General features: G+C 49.9%; 1 protein-coding gene and 1 long non-coding RNA gene across 2 annotated transcripts; one reads left to right on the plus strand and one right to left on the minus strand.

Annotated features, from left to right (window-relative positions):
* Nucleotides 1–637: 637 nt before the first annotated feature.
* Lhx1 (LIM homeobox 1) lies at nucleotides 638–5,211 on the minus strand. The gene is made up of 5 exons (XM_028772495.1): nucleotides 5,042–5,211; nucleotides 3,146–3,372; nucleotides 2,776–3,053; nucleotides 1,352–1,517; nucleotides 638–1,017 (listed from the first exon to the last, which is right to left on the minus strand). Exons 1-5 carry the CDS (start codon nucleotides 5,209–5,211, stop codon nucleotides 638–640), a joined length of 1,221 nt encoding a protein of 406 aa, XP_028628328.1.
* A 1,504-nt stretch (nucleotides 5,212–6,715) lies between these two features.
* LOC114625080 lies at nucleotides 6,716–16,784 on the plus strand. The gene is made up of 4 exons (XR_003712007.1): nucleotides 6,716–6,794; nucleotides 13,532–13,545; nucleotides 15,424–15,548; nucleotides 16,539–16,784. It is a non-coding gene; the product is annotated as an uncharacterized LOC114625080 (long non-coding RNA).
* Nucleotides 16,785–26,123: the final 9,339 nt, after the last annotated feature.

Genomic DNA, 26,123 nt, shown 5'->3' on the forward strand with positions numbered 1-26,123 from the left:
GCAATTTTGGTGAAAACAAAAATCAAAAACCCGGATAGACAAAAAATATATATATATAGTCCCACCTGATGCACAGCAGGTCGGTGTTTCTGAAGCTATTAAGAGCTTGTTGTCGTCGCTGAACTCTGAGACAACACTAAGGGATCTCCCGGAACTAGAACTAGAACCCTCTGGACTGGAGCGCCCTTGACGTCTTTTCCTTCCTCATCTGGCAGAGCGCCTCTAGGAAGGTCTCCCTCCCCAGGCTCCTGGCATTGCCCAGGACTGAGTGGAGGCGAGGCTTCAGCTGTCCAAGACATCTTCCAGTTAGTCAGAGGAACCGGTGGAGTCTGCCCATGGATCCAGATCCAGATCCAGATCGCAAAGATAGGGATAGCTCCGAATTCCCCTTCCAGAGCCACAGTTCTGCGCTTTGCCAGCCAGTGTATGGATATACCAGCTCTACTGTGAGGATTTGGATCCTATTTTGGACCCCTTTTGCCATCCAGTCTCCTCAAAAAGAATGGTCCCCGAGGCTGAAGGAAGTGGAGCAGGAGGCTTGATTTTTTATGGTTTTTTTTTTTTTAATCTCCTATTTTTCTGAAATAAAAGCTCGTCTCTATACAACCACGGCTCCCGTGGCCCATGCGAGACCCCGCTACCACACGGCTGCCTCGTTCATTTCAGGAGGGTGAGACAAGTGGTTCCCATAGCTGGCTCCACCATTGACCGACAGCGATGAGAAAGGTGGACTGGGCCCGAAGACCTCCGCTGACATGGAGTGGAGAGGCCCGGGCAAGCTGGGCTCAGGACTAGGCGAGTCCCCCGGTGGGTGTGCCAGGATGTCAGTGAATCGCTGCGCCTCACTGGAAGGGTGGTGGCCAGGCAGCGGGTGGTCCAGACCTCCAAGTGGCGTCCCCGAAGGTCCAGATGATGGCACAAAGGGTAGATCCACTGGCGTCTGGGCCTGCGAGGATGGCGGTCCTTGCGGGAAGAAGTCGTAGTTGCCTCCAGGACCGTAGTACTCACTCTGGTAATCTGCGGACCAGTAAGAAGAACGAAGGGAAGGCTATCAGGTGCAACCCCGGGTCTACTAGCACCCACAAAGGTAGGCTTGCCAGCGAGTATCGCTCGGTAGCTCGGGAAACTGGCTGTTTGTGGGACACCGGAGCAGTATGGAGACTTGGCACAAAACTCGGAGCTGCTCCCTACCGGGGACCCTCTTCTCAACGGGGTTGGGACTTCAGTCATATCCTTTGACTTGCTCTCCAGCCTTCGCCCTTACACCTCCACAGAAAGCAAGAGGTACCTCCCGCACTGCCACCCGGATCCAGCGAAGCCCGCACGGCCCGGGCACCGCCTTGCCACTCACCTCCGTAAAAGGAGAAGGGGCCATTGGGGATGAGTTCCCCTGGCTCCAGGCGGTCCACCAGCGGCCGCATCCGGCGAGGACTTCGGAAAAAGGCGTGGCGCCGCGCGCCCAGCGCGCTTAGCTGCTTCATCCTCCGCTCCTTGGAGCGTCGATTCTGGAACCAGACCTGAAGCACACAGGCACAAAGTCAGACCGTGGAAACTCCACTGGGCAGCCGGTGTACAACCCGGCCCAGCTAGTTGGAGGGGAGGGGGGCGTTTGTGTGTGTGTGTGTGTGTGTGTGTGTGTGTGTGTGTGTGTAAGCGCGCGGGTGTGTGTTGGTCTCTGAGTGGGGCCAGGCTAAGGATGTGCAGGATTCCCAAGAAGAGGGTCTGAGGGAGACCACTGCCTTGTCTGACTTTGCAGTTCCACTATTTCCAACAGTCACGTTTTTCGCATTGCGTTGTCTTAGGAATCATAGATATTGAAACGCTCCAAGATACTGTCACTACCATTTCAGGGTCTCTTGTAGCCCCTACCCCATATCATGATAGTGACGGAGATTCATAAAGCCTCTTGCTGCTTGTTTCCCAAGCGGAGTGACACCAAAACCCACAATCTGCTTTTCATACCCACATACAATCTCCAAGTGCCAACCATATTTAGCCACAGCCTCTCACCAATAGTGACAGACACACAACCCCACATTCATGGGCACAGGTTCACACAATCTCCCAGAGACTGCCCTTTTCCAGCACTAGGGTAGGCACAATCAGCCTCCCAGACATATTTACCCACACTCTCACCTGGCCTCCAGGCACTCTGATTAGACACATAGCACAGGTAAGGCCAAAGTCCTAGTGCCTGAGCCACACTCTATCTGGCCCCTGCCCAATGCAGAGGCCCAGCTATCTGCAGATGGCTTAGCCTTCCCGTCTTACTCCAGAGCTGAAAAACCACCTCTCCTTCAATCCATGGTGTCCTATCTACATGGGGAGAGCAAGTCTCTGCTCTGAGGCTTTTCTAACTGGGCCACAAAACTAACAAATTTGGGGTTGAGGAATTAGAGGAGAGCTTGTTATGCAGAAACCAGAATGGAATGACTCTGGAGCCCACAACTGGCTCCTAAAGGGTGAGAGAGGGACAGGATGAGTACAGAAAGATGAATGCTAGCTGTTGTCAGTGTAGTGTTGGACCTTGTGCTTTCCTCCAAATTTATCCTGAGCTCCCAAGCCGCTCCCTCCCATTTAGCCACTACCGCCTCTGTCTCTGTGGGTTTTTTCTCACATTCCAATTTTCCTAGCCCTTTCCAGCCTTTTCCTGGCCCTAGTTACTTCTTCCCCAAGCTTAAGAACGCTGGACTCTCCCGGGCTCAGCTTAGGTTCCGGTTCCCTTAGTGACCATTCGAGCCTTTGAGAGACAGAGTGACAAACCAGGGTTCTGACCTGGATAACACGCATGTTGAGGCCAGTCTCCTGGGCCAATTGCTCACGGATATGGCGTGTGGGCTTGGGTGTAGCTGCAAAGGCTGCCTTCAACGTCTCCAGTTGCTTGGCTTTGATCGTGGTCCGGGGTCCCCTGCGTTTGGCACCTAGGTTCTGGTCATCGTTCTCATTGCTACCACCTTCCTTATCCGAAACATTGGCACTTTCAGAGTCCTTGGCATCATCTTGCGATGGATCTTGGGAATCCGGAGATAAACTAGGGTCACTGCCTGTGGTGGCTGGGGAGAAGGAAAGGATTGGTGAGCAGGGGTCTTGCCGGATTTTCCTCCCCGATACCCGCCCCCTAGCCAGTTGGGAATCCTAGCCTCACCCGAGTGGAGGCTGTTCTCTTTGGCGACACTGCTGTTACTCAGGTAATCCTCTTTACAAACGAACTTGTTCTCGTCGATGATGTAGAGCTCCTCGCCGGTGGAAAGCTGCTTGTTACACATCATGCAGGTGAAGCAGTTAAGGTGAAACACTTTGCTTCGCGCTCTCCGAACCAGATCGCTTGGAGAGATGCCCTGCGCACAGCCCGCGCATTTGGTACCGAAACATCTGCGTAGAGTGGGTGAGGGTTAAGAAGAAATAGGAGCCCAGATGAAATAAAGATAACCAGGGAAGAAGTTGAGGTGGGGGAAAGAATGAATATAAGAATTTTAAGCAAGTGAGGAAACAGGAGAGAATGCGGGACATCAGGGAGAAAGGAGGGAATACATTCGGTTAGAGAGAGAAGGCCCAAGCTACCCCTTACCTCTAACCTCATGCCTAGAATTGCCCCCAGGAAAAAAGCGTCGCAAGGAAGGGCTTCGAAGTGGCTACGAGGGCAGAAGGGAAACAGAGCTACACATTTCCCGGTTATCGTCAAAGAAATTAAATCCAAGTTAAGAGTTCCGTAGAATTACGTGCCCCGCTCTATTCGCTAGCTTTGCCTTTCTTTCACCACAAAAGAACCTGCGCTCAGGCGGAGACTTGGCAAAGTCCGATCTCGCGGTGAGTAAACAAATACTGACTCTCAGAGCCTTGGTGGCTGTAGCTGGGCTGCTGCCACGTTCTTGCGCAAAAGCCTGGCAGATTGGCGCAAGCGGGAGCTGACGCCGGGTTGAGCAGGCTTTAGGTGCCCTGCTGAGCGTTGCCGTTAGCAAGGCCTCGAGGGCCCCACGGCCCCGCAAGCCGACGTGGCTTAGGATCTCAGGCTCGGATTCAGCCTTGCAAAGTAAAAACCCTAGCAGTCTGCGGAAGATCCAAAACTCAGCCTTTCCTCAGCAGCAGATTGCACCAATCTTTGCTTCCGGGGCTTCTTCGCAAACACAAGCCGCGCGCATCCTGAATCGCCACTGGGGACTGCGCTTCCACGGCCTTTGGGCAAAAGGAGGCAGTGTAGCTTCGAACTCTCCCAGATTTGAGCTAGTCTCAAAAACCAAGACCAAAAGAGCAGAGTAAAGTATGGGATTTCAAATCAGTGGGAAATATAGTTTACATTTGAAGCCATTCTTTGTTGAGTTGTGATCGGGACAATTAGTTTAAGAAAATGCATGTAAAATGCTAAACAGAAGAGAATTTTCCCGGTTCTAACGAGCCGCGTGTCCGCCAGGAGGTGGTCTTCCTGGTGGGGCATTGGCTGAAAAGGCACGAAGAGGAGCCTGGGCATTGGACCGAGGCCAAAGAAGAGCGGTACAGTTCTCCCAGGTCTATGCTTAGAAGCCAATCCATGTTTGGAGACCCCTAGGCATGCAGGATTGCCCTCAAGGTCGGGCTCTGTATTGTGGCTTTCTGGGACACAGGGACTCTAGTTTCGACAAGACCTCTCAAAGAGTAAAAGGCAGTGACTGGAATAAAGCTGGAGCTCAACTTGGAAGACCAGCAATCTGGGAAAATGCGTTTGGTTGCTGGAGAGCTTAGCTCCGGAAAAGACAAGCAGAAGCTGCAACCCTGAAACTGCTCTACTCCCCCGGCTTGGAAGGGTTTCTGAGCTCAAGCCGGTTCAGACCTTTTCTTCCCAGGAGCGGGCAGCCAAACCTGGACTACATTATCCAGAACCAAGCACTACAGCTATTTCAGCATGCCGGCTTCCTAAAAAGGTAGAAAGAAGTGGGAAGGACTTGACTGCCTTAGTGAAAGGCAGCTCCTTACGCGGCTGCCATAGCCACACAGACCTCTGATTAGAACCTGGCCAGGAAAGGCCGGTGAAGAGGGAGCAGCAGAGACGCGGGAGGGAAGTACTCACCGGAAGAAGTCGTTTTTACAGTAGAGCTTGCCTTCCCGGGAGAAGCACTTCTCGGTCAGGTTGCATTTACATTCACAACACTGGACGCACTTGACATGCCAGGCCCTGTCCAGCACGTTCAATAGGAAACGGTCCAGGATGGGCCTTTTGCAGCCCGCACAGTGCACCATGGTCTTTGGTTTGGTCCGGTGAGGCCCGGAGCGACAGGGCAATTAGAGTCGAGGGAACGACTTCTGAAGACAACCAGCTCCTCCAAAAACAAGAAACCCGCTCTGGTCTGGCAAGCAAAAAAAACAAAAACAAAAACAAAAACAAAAAACCCGTAATGGCAAATCAAAAGGGGGAGAGACCAGGCTGGTATTGGGCAGCCCGGGAGTCCCGGGGCAGCGGGGTGGAGCAACGCCACCTCAGCTCACCAGCAGAGGAAAATCAGTCTCAAGCGGACAAGAAAGCGGCTCTTCTGCCCAAAGCCCGCGAAGGAGTGAAGGTCACCGAGAGAGGCGGAGGGACGTAAATAAATAAAATGGAAACAGACGAAAAGGAAGACAAGAGCTCAAGATTCGGGAAAGCTGGGTTCTCTCCAGCTTGAGGTAGAGCTGTCAGAAGTCAAAGTGCATCTGCTTTTGTCAGAGTATGAAGGCAGGTTGTGTGCGTGTCAGACTGCCCACCACCGGGTTTTCCCCTTTAAAAAAAAAACACGGAAAGAAAAGAACACGGGAGTAGAAAGCTTTGGATCCTACATTGCCGACTTCTTGCAGCGAGTCGGGACGCTCTGGGCGCCCGCGCTGGGCCTGGGGAGGGGTGGGGGCAGGCCGAGGGGTGAGGGAGATGGCGGGCTGGGTAGGATATTTTGTTGATTGTAGTTGTTGCTTAAGTATCCCCCCCCCCCTTGGAGAGTTTTCTTTTTTGTGCCAGTCAAAAACGGAAAGGGGCAACTTCGGGCGGACGCAGCCGGACACACTCGCTCGCTCCCCACCGCCCCAGCCCTGTCACCTCGGCCGGTGGCCTGCCAGGCAGCCTGCCGCGTCCTCGGAGCGGCCCTCCCTGCGCTTGGACTCCTTCAGGGGAGACAACGCGGTCTGGCTCTTCACTGCGCCTGGCCGAGCATCCTGGCTTCAGTCACAACTCGCGGCCGCTTGGGCGCGCAGCCCCGCATCGCTCGGCCCACGCTCCCGCTGCCTGTGTTCCGGCCCCGCAGTCGCTCGACTTTTTTTTTTCCTTGCCCCTCTCTTTTTTTGTGCGGTGGCAAATCTGGGTTTTCTTTCTAGTCTCTTTTCTTTCTTTTTCCCTCCCTTTTTCTTTTCCTTGGTCCACGCAAGAAGCCAGGGGGAGGGGGCGTCCTGGAGAGCTTTAGAATGTCCTGGTGCTGCGGCTATAGAAGGACAGCGACTGGAACAGTTCGGCGCGGATTGCCGGCGTCGCTGTCCCGCCCGCGGGTTCCCTGTTGGCTCTCCCCGGGCGCGCGTCCCTGGTCTCCGGGCCCAGTCTTCGGCGCGTCTCTCCCCAGCTCCAGCGGCTCGGTCACTGCTCCTGGCTGTTGGCTGAGCCCTGGAAGCCCCCTCGCCTTAATGCAGCGCCCGCCGACGTCACGGCAGCCTGCGACCAATCAGCGCCTCGCGGTCCCTCTGTAAACCATTCTGCGTCCCCCCCAGCCGGGGAGAATGCGGGGAGACCGCGTTTAGAGGATCAGTGGCGGCGGGCCCGCGCGGTGCCGGCGACTAGCAGTGAGATGTCCTGGCCTCTTCCAGGTTTGGTAAGTAGTCGGTTTCGGCCTTAGGGAGTGACAGTAGGCGGGAGGAAGCGCGGAAAGAAAGCGCGGAAGAAGTCCGAGTTCTAGGTGGGGGTGGGGGGTAAAGGCAAACCTATATATTTAAAAAGTCTTGTTGGGATTAGATTTCAACTAGATCGGAAGCTTGGGAGGTCCTAGTACACTGGCTTTGCAATTCACTAGGTGTTGATAGCCCGCCCCTTGCTCTTTTGGCCTGGAAATTGCCCCCGGCATAGCCCGAGTCTATGGAGAGGTAGGGGGCGCTTGGCAGCTTAATCTCGCCTTCTGTCTCTGTTTCGGTGCCCCCTCCCCCAGTCCATCCAAAGTCCACCCGGCAGGGAGTCTAGGAGACACGAGTGTCGATCTCCCGCTGCGCTCTCTTGGAAAGTTGATTCGGGCGATTTCCTGATGGGGGCGGGGGATACCGGAGGCCCGGCGCCAGGGTGGGAAAAGGAGTGGGTGGGGAAGCGCTTCGGGTGAGGAGCTGCAACTCTGGCGAGAAGTTGTGAGAAAATTGTGATCCGGAGACACCTTTTACAAACAAAAACAAATGACTAGGTGGGAAATCGCGGGGCTCCCGCAGCTGGGGGAGGTGGTAGCAACGGGGTACTGCACCGTGGCTGCAGGGGACGGAGGCGTGTGGCGCACTGATGGAATATGCCTGGCTCCCAGACCGGTCGTCCCTTTTCCAGGCTTCGAGCAATTTCGTTTCTTCAGACATCAACGGACCTACCAGAGTTTATTCCTTAGGGATATTAGACTTTCCTAATTCTGTCCACGATGTAAACTCCTGACCACCGTCTTTGGGAGACCGCGGCGAAACTGCCTAGGTGTGGGAATCGATGCTGGTCCTAAGGTCTTGCGCTTTAAGAGTAGTCTAATTGCCAGGAGCACTCAAGTTAACAGTAGCGATTTTCCCCCCTAAGCTTAACCCAAATTTATCTCAAAGCGATGCCGCTTTTGCTCTTGAGGGAGGTGCTAGGAAGGCCCATTTGATCAAATTTGGAAGGAAATAAGGGTGACCCTGCAACCAAATCTAGACGGTATTTCAGAATCTGCCTTTTGAGTTATTTCATCGATGAGCTTAGCAGATCTTCCACATAGCTAAATTAGGAGAAAAAACACGCATAAATGCAGTTGGACTAGCAGTGAATCCGAATCCACAAACACAATACCCTCTTCCAGCGAAGAGAGAAGCTGCCAAGAATCTAGCTTTTGTTTGATGGCGTTGTTGGTTTTTTTTTTTTTTTAAGGACTGTGCCAACGACCCCTTTTCTGCTCTCTTTTGCACCTCCTGGCAACCCCGAAGCTCTTCAGCAGCTCTGGCCTTCCCACCCTCATGATCTTTGCCTTGTAAATCCAACCCGCCACGGCCTGCTTCACACGCCTCCTTAGAGATTTGCTCCCACTCCCTAGCCCCCCGACCTCTAAGTGCGGGACCTCTAAAGCATTTTCGGTACCCCTGGCCACCTATGCACTCGCGTGGAGCAGTTGTGGACCAAAGTAGCGCAGCCAATAGTTCTCAAGCATCAATTCCTCTCCCGGTCTTTCCTAGGCTTAGACTTAGGGCTGAGCAAGAAGAGGCCTTCCCATCTAACGGGCGAGCTCTGCAGGTTTAGACAGAGCGCCGCGATCTTCCTGCGGACCCAATACTTCTTAGAACAAGTGGATTAATAACCAGCATTCTGACACCCCAGGAAGAGCCAAGTCAGGAGCGCTAGATCCTGTTATCCCGACGACTCCCAAGGGCTACCCAAAAGAAGGAGGCCGTTGTTCCCCACGCTCTGGATTTCTAACGGTTCCAGAACTAGATGCTATCTCCTTGAACTCAACAGCCCCTCTTGGGAATCTCTGAGTCGCCCAGGTCACCAGCGGCTCACACCCCGGGCTGCTGGGCTACTTCACATGCAAAACAGAGGGGCCTGGGAGGGAGGGACTAGGAAATTACTGTCGCTGGAACCTGTAGGGCGACACTGTACTCCATTGCCTGCCTTTTCCGACTTTGGTAGTCGAGGGGAGATTGTTTAAGTAATTTAGGGTGCGATGACTTTGAGACACAGATATGGGAGACAGGGCCTCCTTTAGAGAACGGGAGTTGGGGTGAAGACTGGTACTAGGGCATAGTGTTCTGCTTGTCTTGGTGTCCTGAGAGTCAATCCTGGCGCTCTCTCTCTCTCTCTCTCTCTCTCTCTCTCTCTCTCTCTCTCTCTCTGTGTGTGTGTGTGTGTGTGTGTAAGAGCGTAGTGCAAGGTGTGTCTCTTGGTTCCTTGATTTTATGTTTAAAATCTGGATTTAATGCTTTCACAGTGACAGAACACACAATTAACAACCCCGCCACCACCAGTTCCATTGAGCTCTTATTTTGAAATGTAATCAGTAGTAGAGACAAGGAGAGAAAACTGACCCAGCTTTCTAAATCCATCTCCGAACCCACTGAGCTCTGCTCTGCGTATGTATGACCTCTGACGATTCCCAACCTTCCCTCCCCACCTACACCACTGAGCAGTCCACGATCTCAAGTAGACCCGTTTTCCTACCTTCCATCCTTCAAAGTCACATAGACCCTCCTCCATTCATACCCGGCGGGTGTCCAGAGATCCAGTTTGAACGCCTTGTCATCATTCAGCGACCACAGAGCTATCACAGAGTCTCCACCACCCGACTCCCAACGCACTGTGAGAAAAGCCCCCAGAGGACTCAAAGAGTGGCTTCCGCAACCGAGGTTTGTCTTCTGAGAAGATTCTCAAAAATCAGCTTATAAGGACGGAGACACCGTGTCTCAGAAATGGGGCTGGCCAGTCCTCCCCGCTCAGACATCCGCTGTTCTTCCTTGCCTCCTGAGTCAAGAGCCTTTGAATCCCTATCCTCCACCCCACCAAAACAAGGACCGCTCTTTCTTAGTCACTGTTGGCTGCTATTTAATTCCCAGCGAAGCTGCTCTCTCTTCTAGTCCAGATTATGGTCCCCAGGAAAGGGCGAGGAGGCCGCGCGACTGCAGGCTCCAAGGGCTACCAGCCACAAAACCCCGCGTATCCAGCACTACGGGTCTAGGGGGAGGAAGGAAGGGGCTAGCTAGATGCACTCAGAACCCTATGCTATCTGGAGGCTACACAAACTCTGCACAGACCTGTGAAGCCTTAGCTTATGCAATACAGGGAACTGCTCAGCTGGAGTCTTCTCTGATCCACTGTCCCCCGCCTCTTTTTTTCCCTTCTCCCTCTCCCGATGTACTCTCTCTTAATAAGCAGTTTATATCATTGTGTCTCCCCTGAACACATAGTAAGGGAGTTGTAGGAGAGGGGGCGGATTGTTATTCTGTACACTTTCCCAGACAGAAATCCCAATTCAAGCAAGGGCGCCTGCTCCCCATCACTGCTTTATCGAAGGTGAGAAGTTGGGGGAAGTGGGCCTTGCAACTATGCCCCGGAGCGTGCTTTGCTCTTCGCGGCTTTTTTCAAGCCAAGCTTGGACAGTGATAGGGGAGGGACCGCGAAGCCAAGAAAGGACAGTATCCGGCGGTCTGGCCTGGTGTCCTGGTGTGCACCTGACCTGGGTAAACAATCCAGAGTGAGGGTTTGGGGGACTCTGAGCATGGAATGGGGAGCAGTTAGAGCTACGAGATTGAGCTCGCTGATCTCAGTCGCTGCTGAGCAATGGTCATCGCAGAAGGGAGACAGGGTGCATAGGAGACAGAAGTGAATGGGAAGGGCGGAAAGAAGAGAAGGCATACAGAAAGAGCATGAGGATGTGTGTCGAGAGAATCACACGAAAGAGTGAAGCAAAGAAATGGAAAATCCGCTCTTTGTCGTGGTACACTACTGTAACCCCAGTGCTTGAGTTCAAGGGTACTACTCAGTGATATTCAGGCTAGCCTGAGGTACAGAATAAGACAGTCTTAAAAAAAAAAAAGTGGAGAGAAGCTAAAAGTAGAGAATCCTGAAGCTCCCAGCCAGGGTCTTCCACTGGGATCTGGGTGTGCTGTGTGTATGACAGGCACATTCCTGGGCTGGAGTAAAGGAGATTGGAGTCTGTTTGGTGGGAGACTTAGCGCCTGTGGAAAGTGTGTGAGCAGCACTGGGCAGGAATCCAACAAATAAATAAAACGTCTAAGACAGCGTGACAACAATGTGTATTTGGGTGCGTGCCCATGTTCCTCTGTTTGAGCACACACTTGCACCGGTAAGGAAGACAAACGGGGCTCCTGCCTCAGAGTAATTAATCCTGTCACTAATTGACTCTCTCCCCTTACCTAATGGTGGTGGTCACTGCTGATATCTGGAGAGATATAAGGTGGGAGGGGAGGGAGGGAGAGAGATCCCAAAGCTAACAGCCTTTGGGACTAAAAATGGGTTTGTCCTGAAGTTGGCAGCTCTAAGCTGGTATCCTCAGGACCTCCCTCTTTTTTGGACAGAGTTCAATGGATGTTACTGCCTTGCCTGTCTAAGTTTGGGGCAATGCTAACAAAGGTCTTGGCATAGAGTGGCCAGATCCCCCACACTGAGGGCCTTCCACAGATCTGCACCTGGGACTTAAAGTCTCAGCTGGAAGCCACCCACTACCCCTCTGCTAGACATAGCCCACATGGCTGTCTGCAGCTCTGCCTCTCCTGTTCTTCCCCCAGGAGAGGTCATGAGTGACTGTTTATTCTTCCAGGACCGGGGATGGATGTATCCTCAGTCCCTGACAGAGCTAGAGAGGGATGGATGTATCCTCAGTCCCTGACAGAGCTAGAGAGGTTTAGCATAGGTGCCAAACAGTTTGGGAAGGATGAAAAGACCCTAGTAGAAAGGATAAGGCTAGACCAAAGATGAGAGAAAACTTGTAGAGCTATATAAACTCACTCAGACATGGAAGTCTGCAGAGCAGTTGTCATGTGGCAAGGGGGAGGTCTCTGGGGACCAAGGGAGACTGAAGTGGTTCCTGCTGGGTAGGGAAGAATGTGTAAGGAGTAAGAAGGCAGGTAGCTTCTGGGCTTCTGTGACAGTGCTAGAGTATGTGGCATGGGAAAAGCTTACTGTGCACCCTCAGGTCTCCGGACCTTGGAGCAGAAACAGAGGACTGATCTGTCATCTGGTGGCTGAGTTGGCTGAAGGGACCCAAGGTCTCCTGTGAGCCTGTTGATGAGGCTTCCAGGCTTTGGGATGTGAAAGTCGGCTGTCCGCTGTAGTCTCTGAGAGGTCAAAGCATTGCTCTGTTGACCTCCTCAGAGGCTAAGGAAAAAGATTCAGAGACTAGGGTGGAGGGGACACAGCTTCCTAGGGCAAAACAGAAACAAGCAAACAAAAATCAACCAACAGCTTCACTAAACACAATTCTTAATTGACCCTTGGGGGCATTTGTACATTTGACCAAAGCAAGTCCCCTCAAGCAGTAACAGCAGAATTACTTATATGGACTAGAGATCCAAGAGAGAGAGTTGAGGGTGATGGGAAGACCAAGAGAGGTGGATGGCATGGTAGAGATTGTGAGACACTTGCTTCTCACCATTGCTGTCATGCTTTAAGAGAGGAGAGAGAGAAGAAAGAGAGGAGAGGAAGGAATTAAATTTTAAGATGGAGAAAGAGAAGGGCATATAAAAGGCAAATAGAAACCAGAAAGGAAAGAAAGTGAAGAAGAAAGAAAAAAGGCAGGGAGGTGGAGAGAGACTATAATAAAAGAGGGTGAAGGTGGCCCCAGGAGGCTGGGCCTCGTCCCAAACCATCCGTCTTCATTGTCTCCGTGTGTGCAAAGGCAACTCCAGCATAAGGAAAAGCCACTATTGGAGCCGCGGCTTTATTTTATATCCTATACATCAGGAGGGAGGCAAAGCTTTATTTTCGCCAAGAGACAGATATTTTATTTCTCTCTTACGGTTTTATGTGTGAGAGATGTCAGGTTGCCACAATGGATGGCTAATGCATAGGCAAGAGGAAGCCGTGTTGGCATGCTGTGTGTCATGGGGTCTTGGGGGGGGGGTGAGCGGGCCTGGGATTTAGGGCTGATGGGACACTCTGGGGGATTTCTGCTAAAACATCTCTCTTCATAAATCCACAAGCATGGTCAGCTCAACAGGGAGAAGAAGGAGTTTTAGAGGGAAAAGAGTTGGGCTTAGTAATAAACGAACACACAAAGGAACCGCTTACCTTCCAAGCGGCTTGGGCAATGGGGCAGGCAGGGCTTCCACTAACAGTCAAAAGGAGACTTGTTTTAGGAGGCAGATGAAGAGGTGAGAAGTGATGAATTAGCAACCTGGAACCTAAAAATGGTGTCTTGCATGTTTATAAATACATCTGTAAATAGACCAGGCATCTAAGGACCCACCAGGTCTTATCTTTAAATTTAAAGCCTGGAGAAGCAAAGGAAGACTGAACACACGTGCCACTCACTGGGAAATGTGTTCCTGGCAGAACTGTGTCTGTGTGGCTTCTTTTGCCCTATTTATATTTCTGCTGTCCATCTTTTATCCTCATGTCTCCTTCTTCAGAAAGATATTTTGTAAACCTTTTCAGAGCCTTGGAGGGAAAGAGCCATTAATTTGTAAATTATCTGATCTGTACCAGGATCAAGGTGTGTGTTTTCCAATGCCACATTTCATGTCTTGTGTGGACACACAGACTCATTATGCTGTGAACCCTTTGGTGTAGCTACCAGGTTAGAACCCTGGGAAAGCTCCTTTCTGCCCACTTGTCCCACATTAATCCTCAAACCTCAAAGTGTATAATATTCACATCTTTAAACCCCAGGAGATGGGATGGTGGTGCATAGAAAGATGGTGGTGGTGTAGGGGAGAGTCTTTGACATGCCTACTCTGGACTAGGCTCACTAGCTTCTCTCCTTGTGAGCCTCTCCTTTCACCCTTTCAGAGGGCATTGCTTATAGGAGTAACTTGGATTCATTTTCATGTCTTGCTAATTGTTTGATGTGTTGGTTTATATCTATTGCAAAGCAAAAAGCCAGTATGTTCTTCGATCCGTTTCAGAGCATCTCAGGCAACACAAGTGTTCTAGAAAATGAGCCTTGCTACCTGATCACACTGCCACTCAGCTTTTGAAGAAGCTAGTTAACCTTTCTGGGCCTCAGTTTCCCTGCCTGTATACAGGTGTTTGGGACTGATTGTTGAGGTCCTTTCCAGATCTGACTTCCTCTGACCGAATGAGATAATGTGTGAAAATACTTTGTAACCACTAAAGCCGGACCAATGCCAGAGATTCTAATCAATCCTCCTTTCTCCACACGGATCTTGGCTGTTTAGCGTCAGCAAGCAGGCTAAAGAGGGCCCAAGCGAGAAAGCTTAGCAGAGCTGGAAAGGCTCTGCTGGGGATAGAAAAACCCTGCATCTCCAAAAACATTCTGTCTCTGTGCTCTCGGAAGCCTGGTGGGCAGTGGTGGGTCAAGGGGGAGCAGCGAGACACACCAGGACCCATTTCAGTCTGTGCAGTGAACAGAGGGTGTGTTTCTTCAAAAGCATTATTTGTTTCCAAGTGACTGACACAGGAAGACAATTTGCATTTTTTGTTTTTCCAGGGAGAATAGAAAGAGCAAGGTGTAGCTGATTAGCAAGTTAATTATTTCAGTACCCCAAGGGTTCATGCGTGGTGGTAAGTTGTCCAGCCCTGGTGTAATTTCACAGTCTGTGCATTTCTTGTTGAGCACCTGGGGTGCCTGAGTCTGTCTCTTTCTTCATCCACCTGCCTTGTGTCTTCCTGACACACCTGGGGAAAGGGGCAGGGCCTGGGGTGGCAGTTGGTGCTATGTAGGTTGAGGGTGGACAGAACTGAGATGTCCTCTACCTCCACGGAATGCTTAGTTCCCTATCTCCTTCTTCTTCTTCACTAGAATATTTTGTTTAATAAATGTTAATGAGGTGGTTATCAGTAAGTGGGGTATCTGTGAGGTGACATCCCCAGATTCAGTCTGGAGATAAACTGTGGTGGAGGAGTCCATGCTTTGCACCTCCTCCTGCTGGGTCAGCTCTCTGAGCTCCTTTTGATTTCTCACCTCTGGCCACCACTTGTTCAGCAGCAGCTTCCTCCAGCCTGACCTCCCCTTAGGGAGGGGAGGTCGGATTGTGTGGTCAAAGGGATGGATACCTTCCCCCAGAGAGATACGTTGGAGATGTGAACAAGAGGGGCAGAATTAACAGCTTCAGGCCTCTGCCACCAGGCCAGCTTCCTGCTCCCAGGATAGGAGGGCCAGCCCCCTGCTTCTCCTTTTGAGTCAGGCAAAGGGAGGGCTCTCCAGTTTACTTAAGAGTGGTCCCATCTGCTCAAACTAGCCTTTCATAAGGGGAAGGATTTATGCAGTGTCCTTGTGCTTAGACCTGGGATTTGGCTGAAAACCTTGGGCCTCTGAGAATATTACCTAATGCTAGGATGCTCAGTCATAGAGATGATTCATCATTTTGTCTTTGTGGAGTGTGTGTGTGTGTGTATCTGTGTGTGTGTGTATGTGTGTGTATCTGTGTGTCTCTCTGTCTCTCTGTGTCTTTGTATGTATAGCTCTCTCTCTCTCTGCGTGTGTGTGTGTGTGTGTGTGTGTGTGTGTCTGTGAATATTACTTTGTACTGTTCACACTTTGAATCCAAACATTAGGGAGACTTATTTACTTCTTTTTCTTCTTTTCCTTATTTTCTCAGGACCAATCTCTGGACCTCAGCAGTGTGAGGATGACAATGGTATTCTGTGGTGCTGTTCCCACTCAGGTTGGCTGCTATCCCTGCTGATGGAGAGAGGCTGGAGGCTGTCAGAGAAGATAGTGCCGGTGACTACTTAGCTGGTATTAATTGTATTTGCAGAGTAGGGGTGAGTCCAATTACTACTCAGATTAGGTTTAGCCTCCCTGGCCTCATAGTGCTGGGATGTTTGCATAGGACAACTTCAAGGCAGAGAAACTTCAAGGTCAGGAAGATGGGCAGAGGGAGGGGTTCTATGGATCAGTCTTACCAAAATGGAACCCAGGGATGTTAGCAACAGGGCATGAAGGAGAACACTGAGCTTCCATGTTGAGTCCTGGGCAAATCTGGAACAACCTGCAAGTGTCATATAGTTATCTTCTCCGGGATAAAATGTGATTTCCCTTCAGTGTCAATGGCTGGTAAGCTCTTCTTCCAGAACATTCTTATTCAGACCCGAGTTTGGCCTTTCAAATGGGGACCCTGCTTTCCCAACTAACCAGCTTTGCTTAGCCTCGGGCAAACAGCTTGTATCCAAGTTATCTGACCAGCCTTCATTCTTTGTTTGGTTTGGTTTTGTCTTTCAAGACAGGGTTTCTCTGTGTAGCCCTGGCTGTCCTGGAACTCAGAGATCTACCTGCCTTTGCCTCTGGAGTACTGGGATTAAAGGTATATATACCAGCATTCTGGGCCTTCAACCTTCATTCTTAAAGGTGAGCTGGCAGGTCTGTGCCTGGGTGCAAACTTGTTCTCATTTGAGCCACCTCAAGGATATAATATCTCCTTAAACAAAAGAAGCAGGGACCTGGTTTGATGCATCTTCCCAGGAAAGATCTGCCACTAACTTGATAAATGGGATGTGTATTCCCTCTTCTGAGTGAGTAGCTCTGCCAGCCAGGCCAAGGGCTTGCAGAAGCTGTGAGGTTGCTTGGGTTGGTCTTCCTCTTTTCCTCAAACTGGAATTTGGGCCTGCTTCTGTCAGACTAGGAGGAGCAGACACATTCCAGACCCAGAGCCTGGAGTTTTATCTCTCCCCAGCCCTAAATCCTTACTGGGCCTTTTGTTTCCACTTACTACAGATGCAGAGGCCTCCCAGTGAAGTGTGAAGGAATGGGCCTTAACTAGGGTTGAAGAAAGAAAGTGAAGCCGCCCAAGGAAAGGTGGGGACAGTTGGGACTTTTGGTTACACTCTTCTGGTATACTTCTCATGTATCATATGCTATAATCTCTCAATTTCACATTTATTGTAGTAATCTGCAGTGTGTATGCCCTGGCCAAATGCTGCTTGGCTAAAAAAGTGTTAAATAAAACTGTAAGAAACGCTACCAGGGCTTTGCATGGGTTATTTAATTCTATCAGTGACAAACAACACTAATATGCAGCCTCTCGCCTGGCACAATATCATGTTTCATTTATATATGCCGAGACATATTTAAGCATGAACGATACTGTTTCCCGACACATACATTTCCCAGTGATTACTTAGAAGCATGATAGAAAAGGCAGAAACCTCTCTCACACATAAACCTGCACCATCATACACACATACTGCCTGACATATACACGTCTTCTTCTGTGTGCTTTCACAGGAAAATGTAAATGTGAATTTAACCTTCAGCACTTGTATACCATTCCAGGTCCATGTACCATTTCAGAGTCTTTAATGCATTTGCACATACTTTTTGAACACATACTTGGCCTGTTACATAAACATCAAGGAGTCTAAAACCACACGAAGATTTTTTTGTTGTTGTTTTTTGTTTTTTGTTTTTCGAGACAGGGTTTCTCTGTGTAGCCCTTGCTGTCCTGGAACTCACTCTGTAGACCAGGCTGGCCTCGAACTCAGAGATCCGCCTGCCTCTGCCCCCCAAGTGCTGGGATTAAAGGCATGCGCCACCACTACCCGGCTTGATTTTTTTTTTTTACCCATACATAAGTAAACATTCTCAGGGCCATCCTCTGATAGGCAGGCTATGTCCCCATACCAGATGAGCCTCTGTGCAGGTATCTAAGCATCTTTATGTGTCTGTATATGTGTACACATCACCATCACCACTGCTACCCCTATGCTGACATTCATTCCCCTGGTTTATATAGCCGAGGAACAAGAATTGTCCTGGAACCCTTGGTGGCTGATGGACAGATTTAGAACTGGGAGTTTGACATATTTTTCCTATAAGAATCCAGAGTTCTTTAAGATGGAAAACTTAGAGGAACGGGGCTCTGATGAGACCACAAAAGCAAAGGGGAGGGAGATGGAGTTGGAAGGCTGATGTGTGTAGACAGATCCCCCCTCCCTCAAGCCAAGAAGTCTCCATTTCCCCTTACCCCTTCTACCTCTCTCAGGAGGGTCTTACTAAGTAGACCAGGCTGACCTAGAATTTGTGCTGAAACTTGCCCGGTGCAGAGATTACAGGCCCATACTGTTCCACCTTGCTCACCTTAGTAATTCATTTCACAAACATTCTAGAGAGAGATATAAGGATTGGAATAGCAGGTCAGTTCCCCTGTCCTGGTGTGGTCAGCTGTATGTACGTCTATCTGTAAAGTGATCTATTGGCCTACATGGATGGTTGTCTTCCCTGGCTGCAACAGTATAATCATCAGGGAAGTTGTTTGTTTGTTTGTTTGTTTGTTTAAAAGAAAAACAAACCAGGTACCCAGACTCCAAACCAATCCAACCAACATCTCTAGCATCTTATTTAAAAAAAAACCCTAAAGAACACTCCCAGGGGTCCAGATGTTCTCTGACGTTCTTTTACCTTTAAAACTTTATGTCTGGCAGGACTTTCTATGTGGAGAGTATGATACCCAACTCCAAAGTCCTCTACTGGTTATTCTAAATTCACTTGGATATCACAGAAAGTCATTTAAAGTATTCTTTCAATTTAGAAAGAGAATCATTTTGGAAAAAGCATAGTTGCCTGGGAAAAACAAACAAAAAAAAAACCCCACATACCTTCATTTCGATCTCTTGCAAACTGTTTGGCTCTCTGACTCATGCATCCAATTTTAATGATATGACACATATGCAAATGATGTAAGCCGCTACTGATAGCTACTGATAGGTAACTCTGGCTAGGCACATGTTTCCTGTCTGATTCCTCACCTAACCTGTTTTGATGACATGCTATTTTTAGCAGAGAAAATGAGAAGGCACGGATCCTGGGTGGAGTGCTTGTTCCCTCCCCCAGCTGGGATTTAGAGAACAGCAGCCCCCAGGCCCGTGGCCCAGTTCTGTTGCTGAAGGAAGAAGCATTGAGCTGTGTGTCCTGGAAAGCTGCTCTCAGACCCAGGCCTTTGGGAATTCTACATTAATAGCCTCTAACAACAGTTCCCATCCCTCTTGAAAACAAACCCACTGGAGGAGGCTGAGCCAGGCTGAGGCTTGGAGACAAACCCCCGCTGGATGTTCAGGCAGCCATCTATCCCCACTGGAGGATGTTTAGAGGAAGGCGTTCATCCTGGTGTGGAGTACCCTCAAATCCCTCAGTGTTATCACTAACTTGGGTTGATTCTCAGGTCTTCTAAGACCAGGTCTCTTTCCCACTGCCTTCTTCCATTGGCCATCCTTTCCAGACATTATAAAAACAGTGATCAAATTTTTATTTTTCCTCCTTTTTTCTTCCCTTCCTTCCTCCCTTCTTTGTAATTGGAGATGGAAATCAGGACCTTGCCTATTCTAGGCAAATGTTCTACCGCTGAGTCTCAGCCTGGACCACTTTTCTTTAGGAGCATATACCAACATGGCTCCTTTGTGGAGATGAGCACTGGGTTAATGGTCCAGCCTGAGGAAGGCCCTGTTGAGTCTGGGCTGTGATGCTTTTGTGTGTGCTCTTTTGCATCTGTCCACTCCGTTTGCCTTTTATTTTTTCTTCCTTTCATTTTATCTCCTCCCTGGATAACATTCCGAGTCAGGCTTTGGACACAGGAACCTCTCAGCCCCAGGAGTGCACACAGTCCTTCTTTCCCCTTCCTGACCTGTCCTCTGCAGGGCCTGGTACTGAAGAGGGAGCCCAGATACAGTACAGAAGCCTTGGGTCCTAAATCTTGAGCCAGAGAGCCCCTTCTCAGCCTTCTTCCCCTGGGCCTGGGGAGCATCACACCCCAGGATGCCCCAGAACATGATGGATCCCTCAGGTACCTTCAAAGGGCTCAGCATTTGTTTGCAGTGTGGACCTTGAATCTTGCTCTGGTCATAAATGTTGTTTATTTTGACGAGGACCTACTGAAGGGGGGCTGTGGGGCAGGGAGGGCAAAGAGAAATCAATGGGGGAAGATCATAAAGCCATTAGCGGGGTAGGGCTTGTAGGGGTCATAGGATCATAGAAATTTTCTGGCTAGAGAGAACACAGGCCACCAGAAAGGTCAGAGATGGTCATTATGTCATCAAGAGGCCTCTAGGGGCCACATGGGGCTAGGGTGGGGCTTGAGGCCTCTTATGTGGAGAGTCTTTCTAGAAAATGGATGCAGGGTATGGGGCATGACCCCCCAATAACCTTCTACCAGGTGGGGGGGCAGGGGTTGCTAAGCATGATGGATTTGCCCTCCTAGGGAAAAGAGCCAACTGTCAGGTTATGTAGCAGATGCCCCTGCTCTGGGGAATGGGCACAGCTCCTGGTTAAAGAACTTTGCCTCTACTGTTATTTACTGAACAATTAATATATAGCAGGTACTGTACTACTTGGTGTCTTTCCAGTACCTTGTCTTATTCAGTCTTCAAAATAATTTGGGAAAGATATTTTTAATCTCCATTTTGCAGCTAAGAGAGGGGAGATGGCTTGTTCAAGGTCACATAAATCACACAAGAGAGGGTGAGATTAGACCTTAAACTTAGATTTCTTTTTTCCTCTCATTCTCTCATTCTCTCTCTCTCTCTCTCTCTCTCTCTCTCTCTCTCTCTCTCTCTCTGTGTGTGTGTGTGCGTGTGCGCGTGCGCGTGCGCGTGCATGTGCACACGCTAAGGACTAAACCCCATTTAGAACACTAGTCACATGCTATACCACTAAGCCCCCAAACTTAGGATTCTTCAAACCTCACCTGCCTGACCTCCACCATCTTCTCCCATCCACTATGGTCCCTTGCAACTTCAGAGACCAAATGGAGGAAGGTTCCCCTTCACTGTAAAGCACATGGTGGCTGACAGGAAGTTCAGGGGCGAACTTGTAGTGCAAGACAACAGAGCCTCTAACTCTGGAATAGATGTGGCTTATTCTCCAGGAGATCTTGCTCCCATAAGCCCACACAGTCAGAAAACCATCCTGGTCATCTCGCCCTACTGTGTGACTCAGATCGAGTTGCTTAACCTCTCTGAGCCATAGTTTCTGGATCCACCTCCAGAGCTTTGTGAAAAGTGAGGATTGGTAGCTGATTTCATTTGTACTCACACCCATTTGTGTCAGAGCTGCAGGACCAGGCCAGGAGATGAGACTGAGTTTTGCCTCTAAACCTTATTTGGATCACAAAAGATACCTCAAAAGCAGGCAGGGCAAGCCTTGTTAAGATCCCTGCTGAGAAATGAGAGGTTGAGAGACACAGCAGAGGCTGGGCCACGAGGCAGCAGCTTAAGCAGCTAGTTCCTCCCTGATCCCCTGACTGTGTAATCCAGTTGCTCAGAGAATGGAAAATCCCCTTCTCCTCCCCCACAAAGGCCTCCTAAAAGGTCTGCTGGCTCTGGGGCTCTAATCTGCCCAGACATCACTCTGTGAGCAGGTTGCCAGGGTCCTCATCCCAGCTGCCCCTCAATGGGAGGTAAGGAGGGCTGAACCTGTGGTCCAGGAGCTGAGGGACCTCCTGTTCTCTGGTTTGCCCAGAAGATCAGAGAAGCAAATGGGCCTTGCTGGTGAAAACAGCTCCTGGGATGGCACTGGGGCTCAGGATGGATGGAGGGAGGCAGGAGAACTGGGTACCCTGGCTGAGGTACCTGGGTGGGGCTTGTCATTAAGCAGTCCATCATTCTCCCCTCCATCCTTTCCTTTTTACTTAAAAGATGGTCCCTCCCACACCTTCACCTCCCCCACCCCCTCACTTTTACTCATCCATTCACCCAGCACTGACAGCTGCCCTGTGGGTGAACTCCTGATTCTCCTGCACTAAAGACAGGGCAGGGGCTCTGGCCAGAGCCACTCCCATCCCCAGTCTTCATACACGTGTGCTGGGCCTCCTTGAATTAGACCAGAGAGAAGAAAATGCAGGCTGTGAAGAAACTTGGCAGGACCAAGAAAGGGAACACAAGGAAGAAATGGACCAGAAGGTTGGTTTAGTGACAGAGAGATTGTTTACCCAGCAGAGAGCCTGGGTTCAGTTCCCAGCAGAGGGAGGGAGAGGCTGTGAGAGAAAGGAGATGTGGATACAGGAGAGAACCATCTTAAGATGAAATGTGGGAGGATAGATGATGAAAGGGTGGGGGAGGGCGAGCAGGGACGGAAAGTAAGGAAATCGAGGAGGTATCCCCAGTGTCTGAAGATACTGTGGGCAAAAGAGAAAGGCTGCTAAGGGTCTGCAGGGGGCGCCCTAAGGTGTCTCTGTGGGTGCAAGGGCCAAGACCCTGCTCCTACCTCTGGCACCCAGGCATCCCCGACCAGTCCCATGCCACAGACCACGGGAATGTTGTCAGGCTGCAATCAGAGGATTGTCCCTTTGGGGTGGCCCTGTCTGGGATCGGATGGATGGAGCCCTCCCACCTCTGTGAGGGATGGTACCAGTCAGAGCTTTTGTACCTCTCTCTTGTCCACTCACCTTGACTTTCATGGGGTGTTCTATGACAAGGGACTCAGCTTGGAGAAGGAGAGATACGTGCTCACAGCCACTTTGTGAACTAGAGAGGAACCCCGCTTTTCTCCCTCTCAGGCAGAGACTAAGAGAACGAGGGGACAGGGTGATGTCATTTCTCCAGAGCCAAGCACCCAGAAGTCCCTCTCCTGGGAACAATGCCATAGGGTTTTGCATCCTAGATGAGGGAAAACATTTGTGCCTCGTGATAGATAGTTGCCATATCCTGAGGCATTACACTCAGTAAATCTCCGCATACACCCCATCAGGTAGAACTTCTTTGCCTTTCTTTTAAAATAAAGTAAGGCCTAGAGAGGCAAAGTAACCTGAAGTCCCACATCTAGGGATTATAGCTAAAAGTACCAGTTCAATTCCTCTCCCTGCTGCTGCCCTACTCCCCCAGGCATGGTAGGCAAGGGCTCTACCACTGAGGTACTAGGTCCTATCTTATAATCTGATGGTGAATGAATGTTCTTTCCTCCCGCTACTGCCAAATCTGAGAGTCATCCATGTCCACTGTCATGGAGAAACTCAGGGAGACTGTCAGGGAGAGTCTAGGTGGATCCCTCTAACTATGTCCCCTGTTCCTCCATAAAGACCTTGCAAGGGCAAGGGTAAGGTCCCCTGAGATGTCATCTGATTTATGTGACGATATTGTTATTTTATGGGATGGGCCAAAGAGGTGTCAGGAAGCAAGTTAGCAGTAAATCTGCCTCCTCTGCTCCCCTTCCCTCTGCATGCCCTTCCGGCAATTTATGGGGAAATTTGTTCAGAGCTAGGGACTTGGGGCTTGAGTTCAGGCTTGGGATAGGGAGGTAAGGAGCGATGGATCCTCTGGGATCTGTTAAACACCCACATGAACATTGCCTGCCCATACTCCATCACAAGCCCCAGGTTCACAGTCCTCAAAGTCCTTCCATGGATCCCCACAGGCAGCAGCCCTTACAGGTGAACTCTTTGCTTGCGTGCCTCCACCAAATGTGTTTTTGGGGAGGCCATATAGTGGTTGTCCACATACATTTCTTCACTGGTGGGCTCGAGTTTCTGAATCAAAGTCTGAGAGTACAGGTGAGATTTTCATGCAGTTACGCTGAAGAAGGTGAGACTTCTCAAGGGGCAGGAGCTGGAAAGGAAGCCATTCCCCAGTTCTTTTGAGACAGCAGAGGGAAGCAGGTGGGTGGCAGCTCAGAGCTGCAAGCCTGGAGCCCTCTCCCATTCTTCCCTCTCCTCTTGTCCTCCTTGTTGTCACCGTTGTAAGTTTTCATAGCTGCCAATGTTCCTCCTGAGGTGAACTCCGCAGCCAGGGGTCAGGACATGTGGGCTACAGCCAGAGGTCTGGAGAGAAGACAGATAAAGGAGAACCAAGCAGGGGAGGGGGAAAGAAAGGGGTAGGAAAGGCAGGAAGAGAAAAAGAAGACTTGTCCACATCTACCTCCCACTCCAGACCTCTCCTGCTAAGCTACTCAGCCACTCTATCCCAATGACTGGTAACCACCTACCCAGGTGCCCTGGCTACTTACTAGCTGGCTGTTGCGTGGACATTCTTCCATATAGCCCAGGACACTTGGAGGACAGGCCTTGGCACCTACACATCCTTAATCCTAAGTTCAATGTTGAGTATCTTCTTCAGGAGAGCTCAGGAAATCTTGACTAAATGAACACAGGGGCAAAGAAGGAGACATCACCCCTCAAGTGGTAACCAAGGGACTCCCCACTCCATCATCTTCCTGCTGGCCTCCTGACTGTGAAGCCAGGGCTGTGCTCTGTCTTGTGCTGAATATATGGAATTATCTATTACAATACTTCAATATTTATTACATTGATTTCGCTTTAAATGCTTTGTAAATCATAGCAAAAAATAATGGCCTTCCAACAGAGAGTCATATACCATAATCAACTGGAAGAAAGTCGGCATTGTAATTTAAAAAAAAAAAAGTCCTTATGTGAGTCTCTTGCTTAAATTAAGAGACAGGACGTGATTCAAATAATAAAACCCAAGTGAGGCTGGTTTTTCTTGGCAAATTAGCAGAGGTTTTAACTGGAACTGAAAAGGTGTTAAGGTGGAACACTGACCTCATTAGACCTTAATTATTTTCTGTTGCTACATTCCTGGAGTCAAGGGCTTTCCTGCCCCCACCAAAGTATCCACATAATGCCTCATCTCAGGAACTTTGGCTTTAGAGAGAAATCACTTCTCAAGAGGCATTAGTGGGATAAAAAAAAGACACTTCTCTGGTGACCCGTTTCTCCATCATAGACTTTCTAGGGTGCCTAGGATCGCTCACTGGCTTAGAAGCTGCATAATCTCATCTTTAAAACTGAGGATCTAGCTGGGCCTGGTGACATAGGTTTGTAATCCCCGCTACTCAGGAGACTGAGACAAGAGGATCACAAGTTCGAGGCCAACCTGGGCAACTAGTTTGTGAGACCTTATTATAAAATAGAAAGTTAAAAAAAAAATACCAGGATGAATATACTTCATCTGTTGTCTGTAGACTCTTTAGTGTATGCTCAAGATTTTGAAGCCAGCATTTATCCTTTTACTACAAGGATTCTGCTCACTTTCCATGGCCCACATTGGCCGATTAACAGTCCCAAAGCTAGTTAGGCTCAGTCCAAGATATCCACACATATGCAAAAGAACATGAACCCTCTGTCAGCCCCTCTCAATGAAGTAATGCCAGTGCATGGCTGAGTGCTGTGTCTAGCACATGATGGGTGTCACAGTGGGTGTTGTGGTGGGCATCCTGCAGGACAGTTTTACAGGAAAGAAAGACACATAGAAGACTCTTTTCATTTGCTTCCTCCAACCCTCCTCACTGGCATGGGGGGGGGAGGCTAGAGGAGAAATATTGCAACCCAAAGGGCTCCAGTGTGGATGTCTAAATGTCACCTTCCCTCATGACAGCCCCACTGAACTGTGTGCATTGGGGGCCTTCAGCTGTACTCTTCTCACTGACCTCCAAGTGTGGTGTGTTCAAAGTCGGGGAGATGTTCTAAGACTTGGTCTTTTGAGAACTGTCTTCTGGTCCTAGATAGTGACCATCAACATAGAAAGGAAGGGCAGCTTGGGTCAAGCATTGGAGGAAAAGACTGCAGGCAGGTAGGAACGGTAAGCCGCCATGGTTTAGGGAAGCAGTTCACCTGTGGGTTGTGACCCCTTAGCCCATTGGAAAACACTGGTGTTTATATTGCAGTTCATAACAGTAGCAAAATTACAGTTATGAAGTAGCAATGAAAATAATTTTATGGTTGGAGTTGCCACAGCACGAGGAACTGTATTAAAGGGTCACAGCAATAGGAGAGTTGAGAAGCAATAATTTAGGAGGTCCCCAGGAATAGAGAGAAACCATGGTTTCTTATGTTTACCATAGGAGGCTGAGAATGTCAGGTCGTATACTGTAAAACCAGGCCAACATTCTACAGAGGACATCCCCAAATCTCAGGATACCATCTCAAGAAACTCTCTTGCTTTTTGGAAGGATGCTGAGGCTATGTGAAATGGCCAAACATCTACTTGAGGACACACAGCAAGGTTGAAATTGGGGGTGGCTTTGGGCAGAAGGTTGTCCTTGCTGTTGTGTTTCCTGATCTGGAGTGGCCTGGCTGAGTCTGAAGGAGCCCGAGGACTTGTGCAAACATCCATCTTGGGTCTTTGCAAGAGAAAGTCCATGGCCAGGGTCCTTTCTGGATTCCACTTGGGTCTCTTGTGGCTTAAGAAAGGCTATTCCAAGCCGGGCGTTGGTGGCACACGCCTTTAATCCCACCACTTGGGAGGCAGAGGCAGGCGGATTTCTGAGTTCGAGGCCAGCCTGATCTACAGAGTGAGTTCCAGGACAGCCAGGGCTACACAGAGAAACCCTGTCTTGAAAAACCAAAAAAAAAAAAAAAAA

Source organism: Grammomys surdaster, unplaced genomic scaffold, assembly GCF_004785775.1.
Source record: "Grammomys surdaster isolate TR1022 unplaced genomic scaffold, NIH_TR_1.0 213, whole genome shotgun sequence".
Lineage (NCBI taxonomy): Eukaryota > Metazoa > Chordata > Mammalia > Rodentia > Muridae > Grammomys > Grammomys surdaster.

Coding starts and splice junctions, on each gene's coding strand:
- Lhx1 (XM_028772495.1), bottom strand. CDS start 5,211: ATGGTGCACTGTGCGGGCTGCAAAAGGCCCATCCTGGACCGTTTCCTA. Junction 3,373..5,041: donor TGTAAAAACGACTTCTTCCG/GTGAGTACTTCC, acceptor CACTCTACGCAG/ATGTTTCGGTACCAAATGCG. Junction 1,518..2,775: donor TCAACATGCGTGTTATCCAG/GTCAGAACCCTG, acceptor TGTGTGCTTCAG/GTCTGGTTCCAGAATCGACG.